The 25,446-nt window shown below is 37.1% G+C and overlaps 1 protein-coding gene across 1 annotated transcript in view; it reads left to right on the top strand.

The window, feature by feature from the left end:
• The window catches only part of LOC140171181 (zinc finger MIZ domain-containing protein 1-like), a 454,107-nt gene that overhangs the window by 277,647 nt on the left and 151,014 nt on the right, over nt 1-25,446 (top strand). The window contains 2 exon segments of the mRNA XM_072194381.1: nt 5,250-5,342; nt 24,019-24,132. Of these exon segments, the coding sequence (XP_072050482.1) occupies nt 5,271-5,342; nt 24,019-24,132 (186 nt within the window). The 5' untranslated portion in view covers nt 5,250-5,270.

The following is a 25,446-nucleotide window of genomic DNA, read 5'->3' as shown; positions in this document are numbered from 1 at the left end:
GCCACTGATGTGATTGTCAGTTATCTCATATTAATGAGATGCCTTCTTTACTTTCTCCTCTCCGTATGAACCCTTGTTAAAGTGCATCTCCTACTGGCGTGCTTGTGTAATGAATAGCAGCTAGATACAGTCTGTATAGGATTGACACTCAAACATTTTTGTAATCATTTAGTTTATAGACGTCAAGGGTTTCTCAATTGCATCAATAGTGTTTAAGGTCATACGGAGAGTGTTTGACAGCTTTATACATAATGATATTGCGTAAAGTGACTAATATGACAAATATATAAGGTCATATGGAGGGAGTTTGACAGCTTTATACATAATGATATTGCGTAAAGTGACTAATATGACAAATTTCATTTGCATTGGGACTTCCCTAATTCCATGTAAATTCCTTGATAGCTGTTGTTCCATATTTCAGATCATTTTATTCTTGTTTCCTCACCTTTATATAAAACACCAAGTTTAGCTTGCCCATCATAGATGATGTTGTTTAGGCCCATTCAGTGATCCCATCCTAAATGTATCAAAATTAAAATTGTTTACAAATTGTCTAAAAGTGAAGGATAAGATATTGAAATTGTCATTAGGTGAAGCCCCATTCAAATACAAGTAGCTGATTTCTCTACTTAACTATTGTCTTCAATACGTGGCTTTCAGCTTAACCACTAGCAAGCTATGTTAGCACATCTATGGCATGGCCTACCAAAACCTGAATTTTGATGATTATTACGACCCTCCTGATGAGCAAAACCGAATAATGGCCAGTCTCATAGAAAGATATTGATGAAGTCTATGAGTTACAAATGACAACAATATATTATATAAATGCATTAAGGGTATATTTCTTAGGATATGAAAATTTCTTTTCAGGGCGAACAAGTCAATTCCAAGAACCCCTTCCCCTGCTACTATCAGCGTCAATATTTTTGTTATTATATTCCAATCATTTTACAAACTAAACAGATAATATTAATTTTTATGACCCACATAAATATATAACATTAGTGCAAGAAAGAAATGAGCCATTGAAGCAACAAAGAACCAAGTGATTTAACATGTAATAATTATAAATTAGTCATGGTGGTTCCCATTTTCTTTGATGCAATACAAAAGGAGCCCAAGCTGCGCATAGAACCATGACCCGATGTAGAAATAAGAAGTGATTTTATAAATCAGTCATGGTGGTTCCCATTTTCTTTAATGCAATACAAAAGGAGCCCAAGCCATGCATAGAACCATGACCCCATTAATTGTAGATATATAACTCAGTGATGCCGGTTTCCATCGTTTCCTGGACTTGCTCTGTACTCACCCAAGGGTACTGAAATGATAACACATGCAAGTTTTCCGCCCGCATTAACTCGGCTGTCAGCTACAGCTATCAACCGCAGATCTAAGGGAGGTTGTTAAAAATAACAATTGACCTTTGGACTTACATATCCCAAACATTGATCAATTGAATTGATGGTGAAAATGAGCTCTAATTATATCACACATGCAATTAAACAAACATCTATGGGGAGATGTGATCAAGCAGACTTACTGGAGCAACTGGAGTGTTCATCCCTAGCTTTGACACCTTGTGTGCGATATTAACCGATAATAAAATCAGGCCAAGTATGAAATCCAATTTGAACAGATTGAGTTCAGCTATAAGATTCTGCATTTAAAGGCTGTATTGTTTCAAGGCTTATTTCTAGAAGTACTTAACTAAATACTTGTTATGTGTGTAATATTTCAATCATGACTATCTTGATTTCTTTTCTGTTCTCACCATCTCTCTGTCTCACTCTGTATGCATGTCTCTATCTGTCATTGTCTGTCTGTGGGTGGGTTCTCACGAGGCTATGCTTGTGTGCCTTTTTTGAGTACAAAACTAGCTTGTGTGTCAATTTTTTTCTTGTGTGTCTAGGCACACAAGAAAGATCTTGCAGGGGGGTATAGAGGGGGTGTAGATGTCATTTTTAAAGGTATTGAAAAAGGCACACAAGCAACAACCAGTCTGAGCAACAAAAAAGACACACAAGATGGAAAAACAGATATAGACACATAAGAGGTCCGTCACGTGTCCGTCAGGTCAAAAAGACACACAAGAAAAGTCACACAAGACACACAAGTATACCGAGTATGTGTGTCTGCATGTTTGTCTGTCTGTCTCTCTTCCAATTTTCAGTGGTGTTTAAACATTGGGAATCATATTAAAGACAATACAGAATAAAGTGAAGAGTTTCATCGCAAAATGCTATAAAAACTATTGAAATTTTTGAGTTAAGATCACTATCATACAGTACAAAATGGTGCTTTTAAAATGACACCTCATTTTTATTAAACTCCCAAAGTGTACTTTTTGAGATATGGTCATAAGTCTCACATATTTTCTTATTATTTTTCTTTATATTTTAGCTTAATTTGCATTATATCTCAAATTGGTAAAAATGAATATATTGCGTTTTGCGTTGAAACTCTTGATGTCATGTGTGCAACCTGGCTTTTGATATAATTTATTCTCGCTCAATTTTTCTCATTGTTTGATACCAGACACAAAATGTTCTCAGTTCAGACAACAAATCTCTGCCAAGTGTACAACACATGTTACTTCTCATCAAACAATGAAAACTGTAGTGTTAAAAATGTCATTGTTATTATTGACTAATTGTGCTAAAAAATTATACAAATAGTGACATTTAAACTAGTTGTCATCTCTGCTCATAGTGTGATTTTAGTGATTAGGCCGAGTAATAAAAACATGTGTCTCGTTAGGGTTTTAAAAAAAAGGAGGAGAAGGGGCTTTTTATTTTTTATTTTTTATCGAGGTTTAAATATCCATATTTGGCCCTGTATTCAGCATATAGAATAATGCCTATAAAAAGAGGAAGCCTTTTTTATGTTATTGTTCTGGCAGGTAAGCTCCCTTTAATGATTACAGAACCTTCCAGAAATGTTTTTTTTGTATATTAGAAAGGCTTTATAAATCATGTCAACTTCCTATCCTAGATGTATGTCTTCAAAAGTTACAATTGAATTTTTTTCAAATATGAATAAATTTGAAACAGCCTCAAAAAAGGAAACGGGAGGGGACAAGAAACATGTTTTATTTTTTACTCTGCCTTATTGTACCCATAGAAGAGAGTAGTGTTTTGTGTTTAGTTGGATTTGGGGCCTGTATATGAACAACTAACAAAATGTGAACACTTGCAATGAAAGAGAACTGTTACAAAAATGTTAAACTAAATTATTCTTTGACCAAACATTGAGCTTTCTAGTGCTCTCCTGCATGGAAGTATCTTGCTCCGGTATACTTTGATTGAGAAGGGATAAATTCAACTTACAAGACCTGCTGCCAACAACCAAGTGCTTGATGCCAATCAGGTGTGCTGTCATGGCGTTCAGCAGAATTGTAATGCACCAGCAATTCACAAAACCGGGAAGTCACACTAATTTGTTCATACTGTGAAAGTGCACTGGCCATTCAGCTGTTAAATTGGTTTCCATTTTGCTTGTTCCTTTGGTCAGAAGAGGCTGGTTATAGGCTGGTGGAGCCATACACTTCAGCTGTAGGTTCTCATTTTGCTCGTTCCTTTGGTCAGAAGGGGCTGGTTATAGGCTGGTGGAGCCATACACTTCAGCTGTAGGTTTTCATTTTGCTCGTTCCTTTGGTCAGAAGGGGCTGGTTATAGGCTGATGGAGCCATACACTTCAGCTGTAGGTTTTCATTTTGCTTGTTCCTTTGGTCAGAAGGGGCTGGTTATAGGCTGATGGAGCCATACACTTCAGCTGTAGGTTTTCATTTTGCTTGTTCCTTTGGTCAGAAGGGGCTGGTTATAGGCTGGTGGAGCCATACACTTCAGCTGTAGGTTTTCATTTTGCTTGTTCCTTTGGTCAGAAGGGGCTGGTTATAGGCTGATGGAGCCATACACTTCAGCTGTAGGTTTTCATTTAGCTTGTTCCTTTGGTCAGAAGGGGCTGGTTATAGGCTGGTGGAGCCATACACTTCAGCTGTAGGTTTTCATTTTGCTCGTTCCTTTGGTCAGAAGGGGCTGGTTATAGGCTGGTGGAGCCATACACTTCAGCTGTAGGTTTTCATTTTGCTTGTTCCTTTGGTCAGAAGGGGCTGGTTATAGGCTGATGGAGCCATACACTTCAGCTGTAGGTTTTCATTTAGCTTGTTCCTTTGGTCAGAAGGGGCTGGTTATAGGCTGGTGGAGCCATACACTTCAGCTGTAGGTTTTCATTTAGCTTGTTCCTTTGGTCAGAAGGGGCTGGTTATAGGCTGGTGGAGCCATACACTTCAGCTGTAGGTTTTCATTTTGCTTGTTCCTTTGGTCAGAAGGGGCTGGTTATAGGCTGGTGGAGCCATACACTTCAGTTGTTGGTTTTCATTTTGTTTGTTCCTTTGGTCAGAAGGGGCTGGTTATAGGCTGGTGGAGCCATACACTTCAGCTGTAGGTTTTCATTTTGCTTGTTCCTTTGGTCAGAAGGGGCTGGTTATATGCTGGTGGAGCCATACAATTCAGCTGTAGGTTTTCATTTTGCTCGTTCCTTTGGTCAGAAGGGGCTGGTTATAGGCTGGTGGAGCCATACACTTCAGCTGTAGGTTTTCATTTTGCTTGTTCCTTTGGTCAGAAGGGGCTGGTTATAGGCTGGTGGAGCCATACACTTCAGCTGTTGGTTTACATTTTGCTCGTTCCTTTGGTCAGAAGGGGCTGGTTATAGGTTGGTGGAGCCATACACTTCAGCTGTAGGTTTTCATTTTGCTTGTTCCTTTGGTCAGAAGGGGCTGGTTATAGGCTGATGGAGCCATACACTTCAGCTGTAGGTTTTCATTTTGCTTGTTCCTTTGGTCAGAAGGGGCTGGTTATAGGCTGGTGGAGCCATACACTTCAGCTGTTGGTTTACATTTTGCTTGTTCCTTTGGTCAGAAGAGGCTGGTTAGGCAAAAAAAAGAGGTTTGTCTCAAAACTTGTGTGCGCATTTGTAAAATCGCGCGATTTGATAAAAGATTTGATTTTTTAGTTTTTTCCAGAAAAATTCAGCGAAAATCAGACTTTTTTCCTCAAAATACCATTAAAAAAAAATCGTATTTCACATTTGTTTTCAAACCACTCGTGAGCTTTGAGACAAACCTGTTTTTGCCTTATAGGCTGGTAGAAGCATACACTATTACCCCGGTATTTGCATATATATTGACCCCAAAATTATTAATTTGTACATTGATTATGTTTTCTTTGTATTGTTTATTGCAGTAGCCCCATGGTGTGTCCAAAATGCTGACGACAGAAACGTCCATGGACAGACATATCCAACAGACCACTGAAAGGTTGATCTGTATAAAACAGGTAAGACAATGAGAATTAACCAATCAGAGGGATGGTCACTTTTAGTTTGAGAAGGAACAACACTGTTCATTGGTTGAAAGTGAATACTGTATTTCCTTGACTAAACGCCCCCGGGGGCATTGCATTTTCCAAACGGGGGAATTTATTAGAGATCATTTTTAGAACGATAATTCCCGTTAAAATCATTGGGTAAGCTTAAAACTCACACTGAAATGACGAACTAGAAACACTGACTTCTAGTTCACTTCCGGTTTCCGACCAGATTTTCGCCGATTATCAACGCTATTATCGACCATGTGTGCAACTTGGTAAGCTTACTACACAAGATAGCATGGTGGAAATATCGGCATTTTTGAAACATCTTGGTTAAAAAAAGTGGTGGGGGCTTTTATTGGAGGGGGGGGGTGACTATTCGAGGAAAGACAGTATCTTGTTCCAACCTATACCAATTGGAGTATAATTTCAGCATAATAAACTCTAGTATATATGATTTTGAGTGACAAGTCAAAGAAGAACTAAGAAACCTCACAATAAGGACAGAATATCTTAGGGGGGGGGGGACATTGGAAATAAACTATATATTATTGTGAGGAAACCATCACCAAGATTGCAAAAAGTTTTAATATGGCAAAGATATTAGATCCAAAGAGGTAAATCAGCCATATTGGCTTGTCACTCATGGAACCAAAAAAGTGTACCTCTGGCATTTGTTGGCAAAGGCCCAACAAACAATAAGTGTTGTCTTTATGCCTTATCGTTTTTTGAAGCCTATTTTGGTGTACAAATGAATACAAAATCTTGTGCAACAGCTTATTTTGGTATAGTTGACCTATGGCCTAATCTGGAAACAATTATACCATTTTCCACCCTGATGTGGCAGTGACGTCAACATGCCAAGGCAGCTGTTTCACACACACATCTGTGTGGTGTCATTAAGTGTGTGTGTGTGTACGCCATTGCTTTGAGCGAACACTAGCGATTTGAAGCTGCGCCCAATGAAATGCGCACTGACGTCACTGCCACATGAGGGTGAAGAATGGTATAATATGGACAACATAATATTGGACTCTTCTATTGGCTTTATCTTAAAAGCAATTTCGTTGACGCCCATCCCATATTACCTTTTTGTACAAACATCTAGTCACTTATTATGAAGAAAGAGTGGGAAATTGAACAAAATTTAATCATAAAATGGGTAATTTTTGTGGGTATGTTTGCAATGGACAGCAGCAACTTTTACAGCTTGTTTCCCACAATGCAATGCAACATCACCATTGCTTATTCTTTTACTGTGACAATCATTATAATATTTTGGCTTTTAAAATTGGGATTGATATAAAAATTTTGCAAAAACCACAGCATATTGGTTATGCCAATAAAATGCTTGTTTCGGTTGATTGCATAATATTTTATCGTTATCGTTTTATGAAATTATGATATATTTTAATATTCACAGATTAGGTATAGGAGGCCAATGTCATTTTGTAAACCAATTTATTCTAATGGCTCTGCATTTTGTCAGCTGTGTTTTATGATATTATAAAAATATATAGTACTTTGGTTACAGCTGCACAGAGTTGATGTGTAGCAGCATTCTAATGATTTTGATATGTAAAATATATTGGCGAGAGGTTTTCTAGGACAAAATGGTTATTTTAATAAATTGATTGGTATTACTAGGAACTAACAAGGGATTAATTAATAGTTTGATGGATTTTTGATTATCTTTATGTAACATAACATTACAATTATGATTCTATTACTGCCCTCTTTGTAAATGGTAAGAGAAAATCAGTGTTCATTTATAAGGCCAAAAAAAAAAAAATTGCTGTGTTGCCCTCAAGTGGAAAAATGGGAAAGTTGGGTCGAGGCGGTCGGATTTTTTTTTTTTTTTTTTTTTTTTTTTTTATAAACCTTCAGATTTAAAAAAATCCCCTCAAATATTAAATAATGCTTCTTCAATTAGGGACATTTGTCAATTTTGACTTCTGGATACCTGTTAGACATCAATTAAAGACTAGTCTTTCAATATAATATTAATTTTAAGTGAAAAACATTGATTTTTTGAACAAATCTGTACAAATCATCATTCAAAAAAAAAAAAAAAAAAAAAAAAATTGCGACCCTGATTTTTCAGGATTTAGGACCGGACGGTTGAGGGCAACACAACATTTTTTTTTTTTTTTTTTGGCCTAACACTCAGTGGCGTAGATTTCTTTTTGACATGTAGGGATGGGGTTGAAAAAATTTCTTGAAGTAGAGTGAATCAGCACATTTTGGCAAGAGAAGAGGTTTATAGTACAAATGCACACAAAACGCTTGAAAAATTTTGCTATGTTGAAAATTTAGCCATATTGAAGATATAATGGTGAAATATGGTGCAAAAGTGGAACAAATTTTTGTGAGGAATGCAAAAATGGGCACTTTTTTCCTAAAATGGCTACATATGAGGTTAATTTGCCCCCGATCTTCTGACGCCTATGCATTTTGTATGCTATCACTTCTCATCATTCCATGGTAACCAAAGGACAAAGTAACAAGGTCAGAGTTGAATAGGAACCAAGTTTTATTCGAACGTGTCTGAAGCGGAAAACATGACATCGCCAATCCATATTTGGTAATATTGACCCCTGTTTATTTTCTTACACGGATTAAATCAGCGAAAAGACATGTGAAGTCCGGTTTTTCTGCCACCTTAAAGGAAGGTGACCTGATATATTCGGAAAATCAAATTCTTTAAAACTTACGTATAACATGAAATGTCATTCCTTTCAAGCACTCGTGCAAAAAGAACATGTAAATGTTTTTTGTAAATGTGACTAATTCGGAAAGTAGTAATTCCCAATGGAATTACCAACATTTATACAGCGTGATATTGGTAGTCTACAGTGTTTTTACTAATGATAATCACCATGATCATGTAATATATTGATTTCAAGTGAAAGCTCATATTTTTCTCATAAGCATATTGAAATTAGAAGTTCCAACTCAGTGTATTTCGAAGATATCATCAAAACCTGCGAATTAGTCTCAAATATGGTATACCATATTTGAGACTAATTCGCAGTTTTTTGATGATTTCTTCGAAATATACCGATTTGGAACGCCAAATTTCAATATGTTTATGAGAAGAATATGAGCTTTCATCTGATACCAAAATCAGCATTTTGATGAGGTGAAGTGGGGGATGAGATTGTCAATCAGGTTACCCACCTTTAAGTAAGTTTTGTTTTATTCCATCTGCAATAAAGCTTATCAAATGTGGTGCCAACAATTAATATGACAGCATCAAAGGTTACTGGTTCATTATTCTGCATCTTACGTGATCATGCTTGTCTGTGATATATGTCATGCTCACTTTGGGCACAAAATCTCAAGTATTACTCGACTGGATGTAGACCTATTGGTCATAATTAATCCATTGGAAATAATTACGGTGTTATGATAATTCATTTCATAAACATTGTGACTATTTGTCATCAGATATCATTAACTTGTTGGTTTTCTCACTTGGGCAACAAAAAAAAATCACCTATTCTATATAGGGCCAGACTGACCCAGATTTTGTGTTTGGGGGATTTTTGCTGTATGTAATTTAAAAATAGATTTTTTTGGCCAAAGTGGGTTGATTTTGATTGAAATTTGTTGAAAAAGAATCAGATAATTTTTTGTTGTTGACATTTTTCAAGCTTTCTGTGATTTTATTGGGTGGTTTAGCCTATTCCAGAAAAAAAAAGTCCCGACCGACTGACCCTACATGGCAAGTCCACCCACCTGTCACCCTCTTGTCGCCGTAGATGGGTTTTGTGTAGGTGTTATCTCAGGGTTTTAAAACCCCAAGAGTAGTGTAAGTGATACAACAAAGAATCTTGAGAATAGCCGAAGATACATGCTTACATATGAACATGACTATGATAGCTCTACTGCAGTTAATTGTTGATCAAATGATAAATTTTCTTCAAACAAATTCATCATACCCTTAAGTAAATGTCAACCTAAGTGAGCCACCTTTTCATTTAACCCACTATGCGCAAATTCGTATCGCAGACGACAGGTTGTTAAAATGCTACAAATCAATAACAAAATGTCACATTTTATGACCCAAGTTAATTATAATTATCAAGTGTATGAATTCAGATGAGGACAAACAGGAAAGTCATATACCGGTAGGTATCTTTTTTTCTTAAAAAAAGAAAATATTAAGGAGTGATTATTTATTGCTGAAGCTATCTCAAGTTGTGCACAAAGCCTTTTTAGTAGTCATGGTCATGTTCAGAAAGCCATAGAATTCTTAAGGATCGGCATACTCGAGAATTGCGATTCCTACGTCCATCCTGAGTGTCTGTCCACAAGACTCTATTGAAGTTCGGAATCCTTGAATTTCAAAATGTTCGATGAAGTCAGCTCATGAGTTACGACCAGAAGCTTACTGTGACCCATCTGGTGCACCGAATCTAGCCATATTATCTGTTCCAGCTTTGATGACACCTTTGTCACTTTTGAAGAGGTGAAGTGGTTTGATGAGATATGTGGTGCCCTGTTTACTTCAGAGCAAATCAAGGCTGTATGGATTGCAGATCTATTTGCTCCATGCATTCACACACACAAACCTCCTCTGACAGTGAATGGAATTTGTCCAGTGTGCATCATAAGGTGTCACCGTAGCAGTGGCATAGCATGGTTCATCATTGGGGGGGGGGGACCAACTATGATTTGGGGGCACCGGGTCTGATTGCAGGGGGGCACAAGCCATTTCTCTTAAACTTTCCTATGGGATTTTTTCTAAAATTTCAGATCAATGGGGGGCACATTTCCCCGTTCCCCGTACGCCAATGCACCGTAACTGGAATGTATAGTAAATATAATTAAACCAAGGTCACAGGTTAAGCTCAACACTTTTGAATCGCATAATGTATCGTTCACATGGCAGCAGCGCTCGATGACCACTCGATGATCACTCGGGGACAATTCTCGGGACTAAATTTGGGGTCAAACTTAGGGATTGGAACCCTCAAGGCAGGATTTCCCCAAGTTTTTGCTTGAGTGTGGACGTGCCTATAGTTTGAGCCATAAAGCAGCATTATGGGTGAACTTGACTGTGGATTTAGCTGTTGTCTACTCATCTCAGCCCTGGAGGGGAGTAAGGATATATTTGTACAGACTCCGCATCTTTCTATCTCTCCCAAAGTGGCATTGTTATCACCTACTATTATCTACAATAATGTGTATTATACACAGCGGACATGATCACCGGGTTGATCAAGCCTATAATGCGGTTGATAGGCTATTTGAACTGAGTCCGACCATATGGCTGCCTTGTGTGATAAATGCTATCCAGGTTTCTGCTACAATGGTAGTATGAGGGAGCATGGAGAGACAGTGGTACCTCAGACCTTGGGATCCCCCAGTCAGATTAAGATATTGATGGTGTTGTATGGTATGATTGTTCACACCAATCATGTACAGCATAATTGCTCTTTCTTAAAAGCTTGTTGAATGCAGGTCCACTGAATGGTCCAATACATGTTTAAATTGCCAGAAAATGTTTTAATGGTCACACATGCTGGGTGATGATAATGGTCATTGGTCCTGATTGGCTAATTGAATAATGACATACAATATATGATAATACAATATATGATAGTTATTAGTGTTGTAAAGCGCTCCACAGACTCCGAGTATTAGACGTACAATATTGTATGCAACATATCTACGTTATTTAATCTATTGCCATTCTATTTCCAGTAATGTTTAAGTTCTAACGAATGTTTGATGACGAAAAATCGATAATATGTTACATGTAATATCTATAGTAGAAATATATTATCGATTTTACATCATCAAACATTCGTCAGAACTTAAACATTACTGAAATAGAATGGTAATAGATTAAACAACGTAGATATGTTGCATACAATATTTTACGTACAATAAAAAGTCTGAATACTGCTTTAGAGTGAGAGGTATATAAGTGGGATGATTATGTTTTAATCTTTATCATGTGGGACAAAACACACAGACGAACAGTTTCATTTAAAGCCAAATCACACATACCAGTTTCGTTTGATACTTTTTTTTTTAAAGTTAATGTTTTGTTCATATGGTACAATTTTTTGTGAAAGTTTTCACAGATAGATAATTTTTGTTTGTAAAGCCATGGATAAAGTTTTAGTTTACTACATTAATTCCCAGAAATTTTTTTTCAGTTTATTGCATTAATTCTCTGAAATTTGTCTTATATCTCTGTGTGTCATGTATTATAGTCTGTTGACATCTAATTTTCATACATGTGTGTATAGTTGCCAAAAAAAAAAAGCTTATTAATTAATGCATGTGACAGGCATTTCTGGTCTACCTAGTTCGTTGGCACCCATACTAAACTAAGAAAACTTTATCAGGATCTTGTCCCCAAAGATTTCATACACTTTTTTCTTGCTTTTCATCCGAATTCATGAATTATGAACCAAATTTTGTTTCCAATTGTCATAACTTTGCCACACACCCAACGAATAGGTGCGAACGGTCGACGCAAAATGTGTGATGTCTTTCGGCATTCTCGGAAGGTACACAACTGCTGCTAAAAATGAACTAGCTAACATGGGTTTTAGTTAGCAATCCACAGATGATTTTTTGTAGTGCCTCACTGGGGGATAGCTGCAAGCTTTTATATATGCTTGAACACTCTCTGCTAAGATACTTACTACTCTTGATATTAAATTTTTTTAAACTTTATCAAAAAATTAAGAATTTCTTGTTTTTGTTAACATATTTGACATCTATGTGAAAACGCATTAAAATGAGTACAAACATGCTTAGTATTGGGTCGGTAGCTTTTGGGATGTTTTATGCATGTAGCGGAATTGTTTGCATGAGCTATACATTATCATGTTCAGGTATGTAAAAGTATTAAAAGTGCCTTGTAAGATTCCACAACAGGTTAAAAAAAGACGAAAACGAAGAGGTGCAACAGCAATTATGTATTCGTGTCAGGTGGAGCATGGTGCCACCGTGGCTAGTGTTACCGTGATCGCCAAAAGCGAACCGAGTCCCCACTCGGTGTATAGTGTTTATATGTATGTGCAAAGCGAAGTGTGAAGACTGTACAAGAGGTGGTTATAGCATGCATTGCATACAATCATATGTGCTACTTAATAATTCAGACAGTTTTTGTTGGTGATAATATTATTGTATGGTTAGGCATGATTTTATTATAAAGCAACAGGTTTCTCACATACTTAAGTGATCTTTTCATCTTCATAGAGCAACTGGGGCAGTACTTCAAATATCCATGTTGTTGTCTTGCCAAATTTACGTCACACAATCGGAAGTTGTCTTGCACTCATCGCAAACATTCTCATCTATCAGGACACAGTTCATTATCACAATAATTTTGTACATTCATAGAATGACCTTTGAATGTTGTGGGTACAAAAACTCATACTGAACAATTTGAGGTCAAGATGTTGCACCATGCTTTCAAATGGAAGTTATTGAACTTGGCCATTGAGAATGAGACAATGTTGGCTCTTAGTGACAGCTTTAAAAGTGACACCAAAGGTGGTTCAAAATGACACTGTAGTAGTGCTATATATAGACACACTGTCAAAGTTGTTTTGGAACATACAAACTTTTGGAGTGTATAAAACAGGGCCATAAGCAAGCAGGAGGCCATGGCCGCCCCAGTTTTTGAGAAATTTATTATGTTTACAGCTTCAGTCCAATTTTGGTGCATATTTGTATTTTAGCCACCCACACATTGTTTTTTATTTGGCATTTTGTGCAAGAGCTCCTGGCTTTAGGCCTAAGCCCGATCCTGACTCCACATCGCAGCGAGATGCGATGCTATAAAAACTGTAATCTGAGCCAGGTTTTTACGAGCTCAGCGGTGAAAATTTTGGTCCGCGAAAAATTTTCGCATCGCGCTGCGATATCGCAGCCGTACACACTTCTGATTGGCTGCTGGAAAATCAAGGTCGGTAGAATGACCTTAAAAGGAGATGCAGACCCCACATGCTTTTAAAACATCGCAACATCGTGCGATGCTGCGATGTTTGAAAAGCATCGCATCGCGCTGCGAAGTGGAGTCAGGATCGGGCTTTAGGCTTGTGATAAAATGTGTAAGAAAAGACTTCTAGATCTAAACACCTGGTATATAAAGCTCAACTTGAAATGATTTTGTCCTAAAGCTTGTTGCACCAATATCATCTGTGTTTTGTGTTGCTGAAATGTGTGCTTCCTTTTGTGTGTGCCAACTCTTTAGTATCTGAAAGATGTGCAACAACTCTCAGACTCGAAACTTCATTGTGCTTCCTCCATATCTGTTATGTATTTCTCGATACATAATTATTTGTGATTGTGGATGTAAAACATTATGCATGATTATGAAATTATGGATATGACAAACTGACATAAGTTCAGAATATGTGTGAAATTTTCCAGGTAACAAGGTTATCTTATATAGGTCACAGGGATTCATCTGTGACGACCATAACCAACCATGCTTATAAATCAGCTCTGCTTGTGGAACAAAATTCAACTCTGTATGCATAAGTGCTCATAAACTAATTAATCATTCGTTAGGACAGATATTTCCTTACAGAATGATGATACTTATGGTTGGATTAGTGCTTGCTTATCTGCAATATGGAAATTGGAATATGTGTTTAATAAGTAAGATTCGATTCTTATTAGACTGAGTTTCTATAATAGACATTAAGGTGATACTGAAATGCTTATTTGTTCAACACCAAAATCACGGGCCAAAATGGGTACAAATACTTAAATTGCTTTTGAAAATACTCATGCAAGTTGGGGGGGGCTCTGAAAGCCCTACCATATTTAAGGAGTTTTTTGATAAAATTTTTTCTCAAATTAGGACCCATGTTTAGGGATTTTTTTTCAACTCAGGACCTATATTTTGGGATTTCTTGCAAAAAAGTGGCCCATTAATTTAGAGCAGCACATCCCACATACCTTATATACATGCATGTGTACAACCCCCCTGGCATGCAAGTTTATAGCAGTCCAGTTAGCACACATGGTAAGGTGCAAGACTCTGATGTGAGTGCTTGGTGGGACAAGTTTGATCCCCTACAGTGTAATTTCTATTCTTGTGGATAATTGAGGTAGCTGGAAATTCCCCCAGTCAAGGAACTAATTATCCCAATTAATCTACCTGTACTCAATGAACCTGATCCCGGTTGTGATGGGTATATGTAGGCTAATTAGGATTCTGTTCTTGAATAAATGGCTTATAAGGTGTGTGTTGAACCACAGTCACCGGCGTGTCCAGGATCTGTTCCTGCGGGGGGCTTTTAAGCGATTAAAATCGCTAAAATAGCCAAAAATTGGCTGATTTTACATGATTTTTAACAAAGTGCGGGTCAGCCCCAAAACACCTTCTGGACACGCCACTGGTCAACAAATCCTTGTAAAGTGTGCTAAGGCTTGTGGGTTATATCACGTAATAGCTAGGCAGATATCAACCAAAATATCAAAGAATTGTGGGTTTTTACTGTATAAATCACTGTGCTTTTTTTCTCCGTAATGTTTTTGGATAAAAAAAAAATCAAAATAAACTGGCACTGAACTTACCCTGTGGATGCAACCAAGTATCCTTTAGGTCCTTTAGGTCGCATGTGAGTGTATACACACAGGAGAGGAAGATGGCAGACAGGGAACTGGCAAATTTCTAACTCAAAGCATTGACTTGACTAATTTCCTGTATCACTGGCTGAAACATTTTCAGACAAATTCTGTATAAAGTATCTAGGTTGTTGCTTATCAGTGGCCTATATAAAATAGGATTTTCCTGAATGGTTGACTATAAGGTCAAAAAGGGACAAGGAATATGATTATTCTTATTGTTTCCTCGCAATTTAGTATAGCATCTTTAGTATTGACATTTGAAGGGAAAGAGGGATAGTGAAGATATCCAGTGCTTTTACATTCAAGAACTAAGTTTTATAAACCCTAACTCTGCTGGGATGGTTTGGGTACAGGTTACCCGCAAGTTACCCACTGTACCCTTACCTTAGATACACCCAGGTTGTGCAGTTTGTGGGTAATTTTGTAGTTACGGTAAGATGTAAATGGTGTGTCAGAGAGGGCCATGCTCACAGACCATCTCTTTTTGTTGTGTTTGGACCAGACACTAGATTGAGTGTCTGGTCCAAACACGACAAAAATGCACCACTCCTCCCGCGCAAGTCAGTTTTACCCTCCCAGCAAATGCAATTACCCATATATACATGGGTGGAGAGAGGCAGTAAAATTAAAGAGCCTTACCAAAGTGCACAACACATTGGCTCTGGGATTTGAACCGGCAACTTTGTGATCATGAGTTGGCGCTTGTACCGTCTTCCACTTTTTTGAAAGAGAGTCCCTGCACACAGTTCATCAGGTGTTGTGATTCTTGGATAACCAGAAAAGTAATAAGACAACAAAATGTAGGTACACTTTTGACCTTCTTGAATGATATTTTGTGGGAAGGAAAGTGTAAATATGAGAATGAACAGGAATAGAGTAAATGACATGGAGGCATTCTCCTGTCACATACTGCAATCTAGTGGAAGTGAAAGATGGTTCCGATTTCTGGCATTGTCTCCCATCTGGGCGAGTAAAAAAAGGAAGACAACATTTAGGGGCACCGCTAGGGGTGATTTATAATGATTAGTCATGTTTTTATTGAGGGTAAATTTTGTGGAACTTAGGTGTGTGCAATTCTTACACAGAATAGGACAAGAATTTTTGAAGTTTCACTTAATCAGAGCAAAACAAGAACTGGCTTTTAAAAGGTCAAGCTTGATTTTGGTTATATTGCCCATTTGTGACTTACCACCCAAAAATATGAAAATCTATAGAGTCACATTTTTTTCTCATATGAATTTTCATATTTTGAGTATAAAATTTGCAAAATGTTTTTCCTGTTTGTAATTCATACTGCACATGTTTGATATATTGTGAAAATGAGCCTCACAAACTGAATAAACCATTGTTTACCATCATATTTTCGGGAAATTTTGGTTTGTGAGTACAAAGTTACATTTTTAATATTTGTGGCAAAATATAAAAAAATTAACAAAAAAAAAACCCCATCTGACTCTGATTTTGTAGCTTTAAGTGGAGTATCCCATCTTTTTGCCATATGTAGTATGTAGCAACCTGAATGTGTGTGAGAGAACTACTTCTTGTAGACTAAACAAATATTAATTGATGGCTAAGGCATAAATGAATATTTATGTAACAAATGTGACAGGCTAGCTTCCATTCTAATTCAATGGGGTGAATTCATTTGACTGCAATAGTTACTTAGTCAAGGTATTAATAATAGGTGTAGATCCCGGGTGGATGTGGGGGAGGGGGATATATCCCACCAATATTCTGCGAAGTGGATGGTCCATTCAATCACTCCCCCTCCCTTTAATCAAGTGCAATGTGTTTTTGACCAAGTTAACCCAGTTTAAACCACCGTTTATCAGTGGGAGCTGGTAGCCTAATGGATAGAGCGTCCGTCTAGAGATCGGAAGGTTGTGGATTCGAATACCATGCTGGCACATTCCCTTACTTTTTTTAAGTTGGAGGTGTACCGGTCAGGATTTGTGTTTATTTGTTGTCTTGTTTAATTGTAACACTTTGGGTTGGTAAACTGTTCTTTCTTTCTTAATTATATTCAGTTTCCTCTTGTAGCAAGCAATCATTCCCCATTGTGTTTATTTGTTCTTGTGCAGGATGCGTAGCCCCATTACCTACTTTATACAAGTTAACCTCACTGTAGCTTACAAATTCTGAATTTTTATTGGCTTTGCACACATTTGTTCCAATCTAAAGGCAAATTTGCCCATTTCAACTTTGAAATGGCCAAATTTTGAGCACATTTATCCACTAATTAATCAGAAGTTAATGATAAATTTGTATAGTCAATATCATTACATGCAAATATTTATTATTTAATCACAATTAACAATCGTCAATTAATTGATTTCATAAATAATTAAGGATTGACCAAGCATCGATATCAAAAGATAACTACAGTTTCTGGCAGTGAAGAACAACACTTGTTTACATTTTGAGAGCGGAAGTGGGTTCTGATTGGCTGATTCAATCGTCTAACAATCATAACAACAAATCGATAATCTAATTGGCCGATAATGCGCCAAAACATTGGTCAGTGCATTGCAGCGCTCTTGAAGAGAACACAAAGCTCACATATGTCGCTCATTAGCAGGGCGTTCGCGTTAATCAGAGCAAAAGACTGCCATACTTCTCTTGAAGCTATAGACTACCCGTAGTCCACTTGCCCATTGTGCATACTCTGGATATTGTATTTAAGCTTAAAACTCTGATTTAATTAATGTGTGCACAATTGATAGATTTTCACATCTGTTCTTTTCAGTCACCCTACTCCCTCTGTTTGTTAGCTTCCCAAGTGGACTACTGACTTTGGATTGCGGTCAGAGATGCTTAACACGGCTCTCTATGAGCTTCTATGGATGAGATTGTCGGAAATCTGGCCTACTAAAATTGGCCATGATGTAATGCATCTTTAAATGGATCTGGCTTGTGATTGGTCGCTTCGGTCACGTTATGGTTTAAATCCTCCGGGTACCTGTCATTACCATTAATAACTACATGGTACACAAGTATGTGGCCTACCCCGCCCCCGGGGGGACCACTGTAATGGTGAAGGGGGGTATCAGGCGCGTCCGTAAATTCACGTAAAAAGGGTATTTTTTCAGACTAGGGTATGTTACGTGCGTAACGTGAATAGGGTATCAAATTCATGTAAAATTGGTGTAAAAGGGTATGTTTTTGGAGCTCTTACGTACTTAGGGTAGTTTCACCAAGTTTGGGGTTTTGTGCTTTCTCCTTCATTCATGAAAAATGAAAGGAAAGTGTCGTTCTTCCTACACCCCAAAAGCAGTTAAAAGCCATCTTTTAGCTGTCAGAGATGACAGATCCCTATACTAGATTTTGGTTGGGTTTACCACTAAATCCAGTATGATAATTAATGCTCTAGGATGTTTTAAATCGAGACGAAATTAGGAAATAAACCAAGCTAAACTGGCCGTGTTTGCCATTTTCTTCCAACTTCAATGTGTGGTTTGCAATCGCCATGGTCGTAATTTGCGTTGGACTTGCATTCAAAATTCTCTTGGATATGTGGAGAAATGGGTACATCCCAATCACAAAGAATAAATTCTACAATATTTCAATAAAAAGGGTTGGACATGTGATCCAAAAAGGGGAAATTATTGGCCCAAAAATCTTGAAAATATTGGACATACATTGTACTGCATGAACTTTGAGGTAAGCTTTAGCACCACGTAAACTTGTATGGCTCAAAATTCTGACGGCTCGCCACAAATTGCTAGCCCTATCATGCCACTCGCCGCCTGGGTTCTGTGTGTTTACTTGTTTAGGGGTAATAATTGCATCAATTACTTGTTTAGGGTTGGGGAAAAGACAACTACTTGTTTAGGGTAGCAAATCGTGCAATTTATACTTGTTTAGGGGGGAAAATTTCAGTCTCGGAAATACTTGTTTAGGGTGCTTTTTGAGAGTCCTCGGACGCGCCTGATACCCCCTCTTGACACTATAGTGGCCCCCCCGGGACCCCGCCTTTGTGTTGTGTAATTGCATGAACGCGTCAGTAAGTGCATGAACACGTATTGTATTTGCTAGCTGTTAAATTTGATTGATAAACAAGTATGATTGACAGTGTGAGTGCTAGGGACTTTGCCCGTTCAAAATCCCGTTTAAAATTGAAAGTCCATAGTCTATTTTAACCCGAATTTCGCGATTAATAAACTGGCAGATTCTAAAATCAGAATTGTTCAGTATTGAAGTGCCAATACAATTATGACATTATGATATGTTGCATTCAATAATATATTCAATTATATAATTATATAAACTTTTTCATAACAATTTTATACTAGTATTTTGATGTAATTAATATCAGTATAATTTCGAGTTCAACTGAATGCTTTCATCATGATTAACATCAAAAATAGACTATGGCATAGTCTATTGAAGCTAGTGTAATTTGGTTCTAAATGCAACTGAAGCAATCTGAACTGGGTCAGGGTTCGGAAGTGAAAGCAATCTGAAAGTGAATCTGGCATATCTGTATACCTGCTTGTGCTATATAGTGATATCATTACACTGAATCAGAAAGTATGAGGTGAATAAATACTGTAGCAAAGATGTGTAAAGATAAATGGCTGATTACAGCTTAACTGGGAAGGAAACAAATTATGCTTGTATTGGGCAGTCGATAAATATCAGTCAGGATTGAAACTTGCTGTACTTCATGGTAGCAGTGGCGGTGCCAGGCATTTTTTTTTTTTTTTTTCATTGTAGGAAAGTGAATTTCATTTGGGGGGGCATGAACATAGGAATAGCCTAGTCATGAAAAACTTTGTAACCTCTTCAGTACTTTTGAAATCTCAAACAATATTTTCCCCTCAAAAAACCCAGAAAAGTAACATTTGATAACCAAACTCAAACTGAGCTGATAGACTTGATAGAAAGCACCATCATGGAAACCTGTCTGACTCTTATCGGATTATCAGAGAAACATCAAACTATGCAGTGGATATTATGCCTTTAATAAATATACACTTGTGATGTTGCTTCCTCCTGAAATGAGTCCAAAGTGTCTATTGACTTTACACTATGCATACTGACACAACTTAACCTTATCAAAAGTCACTCAAGTTGCCCAACTGAAAAATTATCCATGAATTCCAGGGATGTACTACAATGCTAGATAGGTTTAGTCCTCTGTAGAACCTACATATCATTGTGATTTTAGTGAGAATATAATAATATTGAAATTCAACCAATTCAAGTTATAGTTTGAATATTTAAAGATATTGAATTGTGCCGAGTATCCGCATGGAATAGGGCACAAATTGGGTAAACTTGCAGCGCTTGAAGCAAGCGTGATCAAATACGGACTAGTGGGCTAGGAATGACGATGTGTTTTGAAAATGAAATAAATAGAAATTATTTAAAAGCACTGAGCTGTGAATTGATGAATTATTCTATTTGATTGTCAATAGCAGTTATTTGTCAATATTAAGACATGGAAATAATTCCATTGATTCAGAGATGTTTTATTTATTATTAAATCATACGTGGGATCATGTAGGAGGTATATGACTTTCATGCAAATTAATTAGATTCAAGATAAATGACTAACTGCTCCTATTGTTTCTAAGTAGGAGTATGTATTTATGGATTTGTAGTGAAACAAAGTGTAAGCAGTATACATTGTAGAGGCGAGATATCTATTTATAATGACTCTTTGTAAAACAAATACAGGTTAAAACATTTCAATTGCAGGGCAAAAGATGATAAAACATTGACTCTGGGATTGTCCACACTTTCGCAGACAGCACGTTTAATATTGATACCTTTACATACAAACATTTTTCTGGATTTTTTTCCACAAATTTTTTTAGAACATTTTGAAAAAGCATCCCTGCTTTAAACCAGTTAACTGAAATTTTCTCTATCTAAACCTAAGAGCCCGAAAATGCTGCCTGAATTTACTGGCCAACTCCAGACTGACCCATATCTCCACTAAGAACTCACCCTCCCAGGTTCACTACCCAGAGATTCCTAGGACATAGTGATCCATTTATAGGGCCATTCAATATTTACACCAGGGAGGAGTGGGAATTGTGACCAAACAATTGACAACAAATATTGTGTTCCCCCCTCGTATACACTCAAAATTTTGGATTCCCCGCTTGTTTCCCCCTTTTTTTCTCCATTTAAAACTTAACATTCCCCCTCCTCATGGTTAAAATAAAAAATCAGATTCTTCCATCAAGACTCTCAAAAAAACAAAATTGCATAATTCCCCTTTAAACTCTCCCCCTGGTGAATATTGAATGGTTCCTTATACCTAAAGCACATAATGTCCTAATAAAAATTCCATCCCAAGTTAATTTGAACACTTTGATTATTATTTCTAGAAACACCTCCACTAAACCTCTCCAATACAGATCCAGTTTGAAAACAAATAGTTGTAGAGGTTAAGTTATTCTGATTTAACCGAGAGGCCTGTCCTCTGTTTGTTGTCTTGTGTCTGATGTTCAACAAGGTTCTCCTTTGGTAGCATAATATTTACAGAATGAAGCTTGTGATCTGTGTCCGAGTATCTCATGTCTTCAGTGTATGCTCACAGCCATTTACCAGCATCTCACACACTCTCATCTATCATGGCACAGTTATCTAATCGCAGTTAATACTTGTACTAGTCATTAATAACTGGGGAGTGTGATGGGTACAAAAACTCATACTCCAAAACATGAGGTCAGATTTGAACAATAATAGATAAAAATTCCCTTTAAAAGGGAAAGCCAGCCTCAATGTAGAAGAGGTCTTGAAATTAGTTTTGGTCAATGTGAAAGGCATTTTTAGGATCACGCTTACATCTACATGACAGTCCACCAAACCATCAACGATGAGAACATGCACACTGAAACAGCAGAAAACATTAATTCCTAATCTCATGTCAACTCTTTTAATTCATTACATGTACTCCAAATTGTTCTGGTCTGTTTGTTTTGTTGTTGTTGTTGTTGTCGTTGGGTTTTTTGTCTTTTCAGCTTTTTACCCACGATATCTCAATTTCCAATTTTGTAATACCAGAACTTACGAACTCAATATCTTCGCTTAGGAATGTCCGATTTCACTGCTTTCGATATATACACTGCCGGTTTGAGTTAACTTACATGTACATTTTATTTTAAAATAACTTAATTAATTCGCAATGTATAGTTTCAGCCTACTATATTATAATAGATAGTGGACAGCACATTTATAAAGGACTGGTTACTCACTACAATCTTCACTCTTAAACTGTGTTTTTCTGAATGTGCTGATCATGTTGATTGCTAGTCGGAAACTCCTGCGAAGCTATGGACATGGCATCTTACATACTCCATTCTATAACAGTCTGCCTAGTGCCTTGTGTGTTTTCTCTTCAATCATTTTGTTGAATGTACGATAAAAGGGGGTTATTGAACTTAACCAGTGGGAATGAGTTCATGGTTCATAGTGATTGCCAATGTGTATGGTAATTTGTACAGCAAAACTGATCAAATACTTGAAGGTAGTGGCTTAGCTAGTAATGAGGATGTGTTTTTAAAATGAAATAAATCTATACAAATACTGCAAATTGATAAATTATTTTTGTATAATTGTTAATATCAGTTTGGTATCAAAAATGAACATGATTGCATTGATCAGATATCCAATCAAATATTGGAGGATATAATTAAATTAATTTGTAACAAAATTTGAATCTTCCTTAAAAGCAGTTCATGAATAAGCTAAAGAATTTTGTTCTTAGTATAAGAATATATGGCACATGATGTAATTTTATATGAAAATATAAATAAATCATGAAACTGCTGTTGATTTCTAGTAAAAAGAAACAGTGATTAAGGGGAAGCAATATTTAGACTCATACTAAAATGAGGATACTTCCAAGCAATATTAAAGAGGACAGTATTTGGGATTCAGGAAAAAAAATTCTCTTTAAAAGACAAGAAGTGAAGGTAAATTATTTCCTAATTTGTGAAGCAATTTTACAGACTAAAATAAATATTGAGCGGAGAGATGAAGATATTGCGGAATTTGACCTGCAAAAATCCTTGGACCCTGCTCACCGCTAACGCTAACCAAGCGCAATCTCGCAAGTATTTAGCAGGTCATCAAGCAACTGAGCAAGCAAACGTCCAGTCATGTTTGTTTAAGCTCTGCCAATAAATACTTGTAAAATCTACAATTTATGTAGTCATGAAACAATCAAGTTATCTTTCAGTCTTGATAGGTGTTATATTATAAGTCTAAAGAACACCATTAGGATATTGACAGTGTGATCTATTAAGCTTACAAATGGATAGTATGCTGAGATGCCAGATAGAACATGTAGAATGATTTAAATGATGGGTTTCTTTCAGGGAATTTGTTTGGTAAGTGATGTATTAGGTTACATATCTGCTCAAATATCGGTAGCTATCAGCCCCATAGCCAGGATTTATGTGATTTATTTGATTTTATTTGTTAGCAGGGTGAGATTTCCAAAATTATGGGCCAATGGGGAAAAGTAGTGTGCAAAAACTGGAATTATTTAACTTCCAAAAGTGGAATCCTTTTACAAAAGTTTCCAAACCAATTTGTCTAAACTACTTGGATTTGAACCTGACACCACAAAGTGTATTTGTCCAATTTAGTACAAACAGAGTTGTAGAGTTTTTTTTGGGGAGAGTAAAGGACATCAATCTGCAGATAGTTATAATATTAACGTAACGTTTGATGAATGCGAGACATGTCTGCATAGATTTTAACAAGGACAACAAGATGATTCAGTTGGCATTCTTTTCTAAAAAGTACCTGTTGCACAAAGGTAATAGAAAGCCATCCTAAATTAAATGCCAATGGATGGTTTTTAATTGATATTTAATGTAAGAGACTATGATGAGTTGGTTTACTTATGTATGTATTTCCAGTCAACATTTATCCATAGTCACCTGACCAAAGTGTAATAAACGCCAGATTGTGTGTAAAAACTAACACTTCAACTTGCGACATTAGCCAGCCCATTTGGCCTAAGGTGCACTAATTCCAACCCTGTCTTATTGTTTTTCCGCAGCAACTATCACATCCCAACACATTCCAGACAGCAGCCAGGGAACTTCTGGAGTGGTGCGCAGACCCGAGGGCGTTTCAACGACCTTTTGAACAAGGCCTCATTGCTTGTCTCACGGTAAGTGTGCTGCCTGGTCAGCAGCGGTGTGCTCTCGCACCGAGCCTTAGGACATGTTTAACGATAGCTTGGCTAGGCTGACTGGACACTAAGAGGAAAATAAAGAAAATTAGCCAGCATGTAAATGATTAGGTTTCGACTTGACAAGTAAGGGTTTTACAGGTTAGCGGAGTGTTTACAAACTATGGCAGTGTTACACTCACAGGTTCCTAAGGTTACGTGAGTAGCCAAGGAGATCAATGAGGCCCAAATGTGAAGAGCAAACGTTTACTAAATGGGAAACATTTTTGATTTGAATAGAAACTTGCCTGTTGATTGTGTGTGTACATTTTGTTTATAGCAGTATTTTATTGAGGGTTCATTTTGATAGCTGATATACATTTTTTTTTCCGCATTGTAAACTCATCTTGTGAGCCTGTAGATGGTCAACCCTTGTGAGTGTGAGGGGAGGACACATCCCCAATAATACTTACATCAAAACTTGTTCTCAATTCCGGACTGTAAGGCTAGTTTACTCGTGTGGCCAGCAAAAGGCGTACTAAGTTTACCAGATGGCCCTGAGATCCAAAAAGGTGGGCCACCTCAAGAGAAGATATCTTGCACTTCCCAGAATCCTTTGCAACATGATACATAACCTTATTTCATCAAATGACACTCCAAGTTAAGAATAGGCCGGCTTGGGAGAGGGAGCTATCATCATCAGGTGCAGTGGTTGTTCCCTAGGCTTGCACTACACACTTCCCGGGTACAAGCCCCAGCTGTGCCCAAGGACTGTATGTGCACTTGGTTTATCCCGATACATGCTGGCTCTTGCAGGTTTTCTCCAGGATCTCAGGTACTAGGTGTCCTCCAGCTTTCAAAATTGGTAAAAAAAAACTTCCTTCACCCAATGGAATTTGGGGAGCTGCACAGATAATTGGTGGATTTTACAATCTAAGTGCTGCAATCGGCCTAGTTAATGCAATCTGATTGTGATGATTGCAGCAAAATTACAGCGCTTTGAATCCTATGGGAAAATGCGCTATATAAATTCAAAATGTATTTATTTATTTGTAAATGTGGGTCGATAGTCATGAAATTAACATAATTTGCAAGATCTGGATGTGCTTTGTTCATTGAGGGACCATTTTTCACGATTGACCCATGTGGAACTAGATTGCAAATCAGTACAGATAATTGAAATGGGTGAAATGCATTGTGGGAAGTTTACATCTTCTCTGGACCACCACTGTACACAATTTTACACTAAAGGTACATATAATTTCTGAGGTAATGTGTTGGATCCTTAGATGACATTTTAAAATGAAAATGCTT

The sequence above is a fragment of the Amphiura filiformis genome, chromosome 15, assembly GCF_039555335.1.
Source record: "Amphiura filiformis chromosome 15, Afil_fr2py, whole genome shotgun sequence".
Classification (NCBI taxonomy): Eukaryota; Metazoa; Echinodermata; class Ophiuroidea; order Amphilepidida; family Amphiuridae; genus Amphiura; species Amphiura filiformis.
The sequence above is the reverse complement of the archived record's forward strand: the minus strand, read 5'-3'. Positions and strand labels throughout refer to the sequence as shown.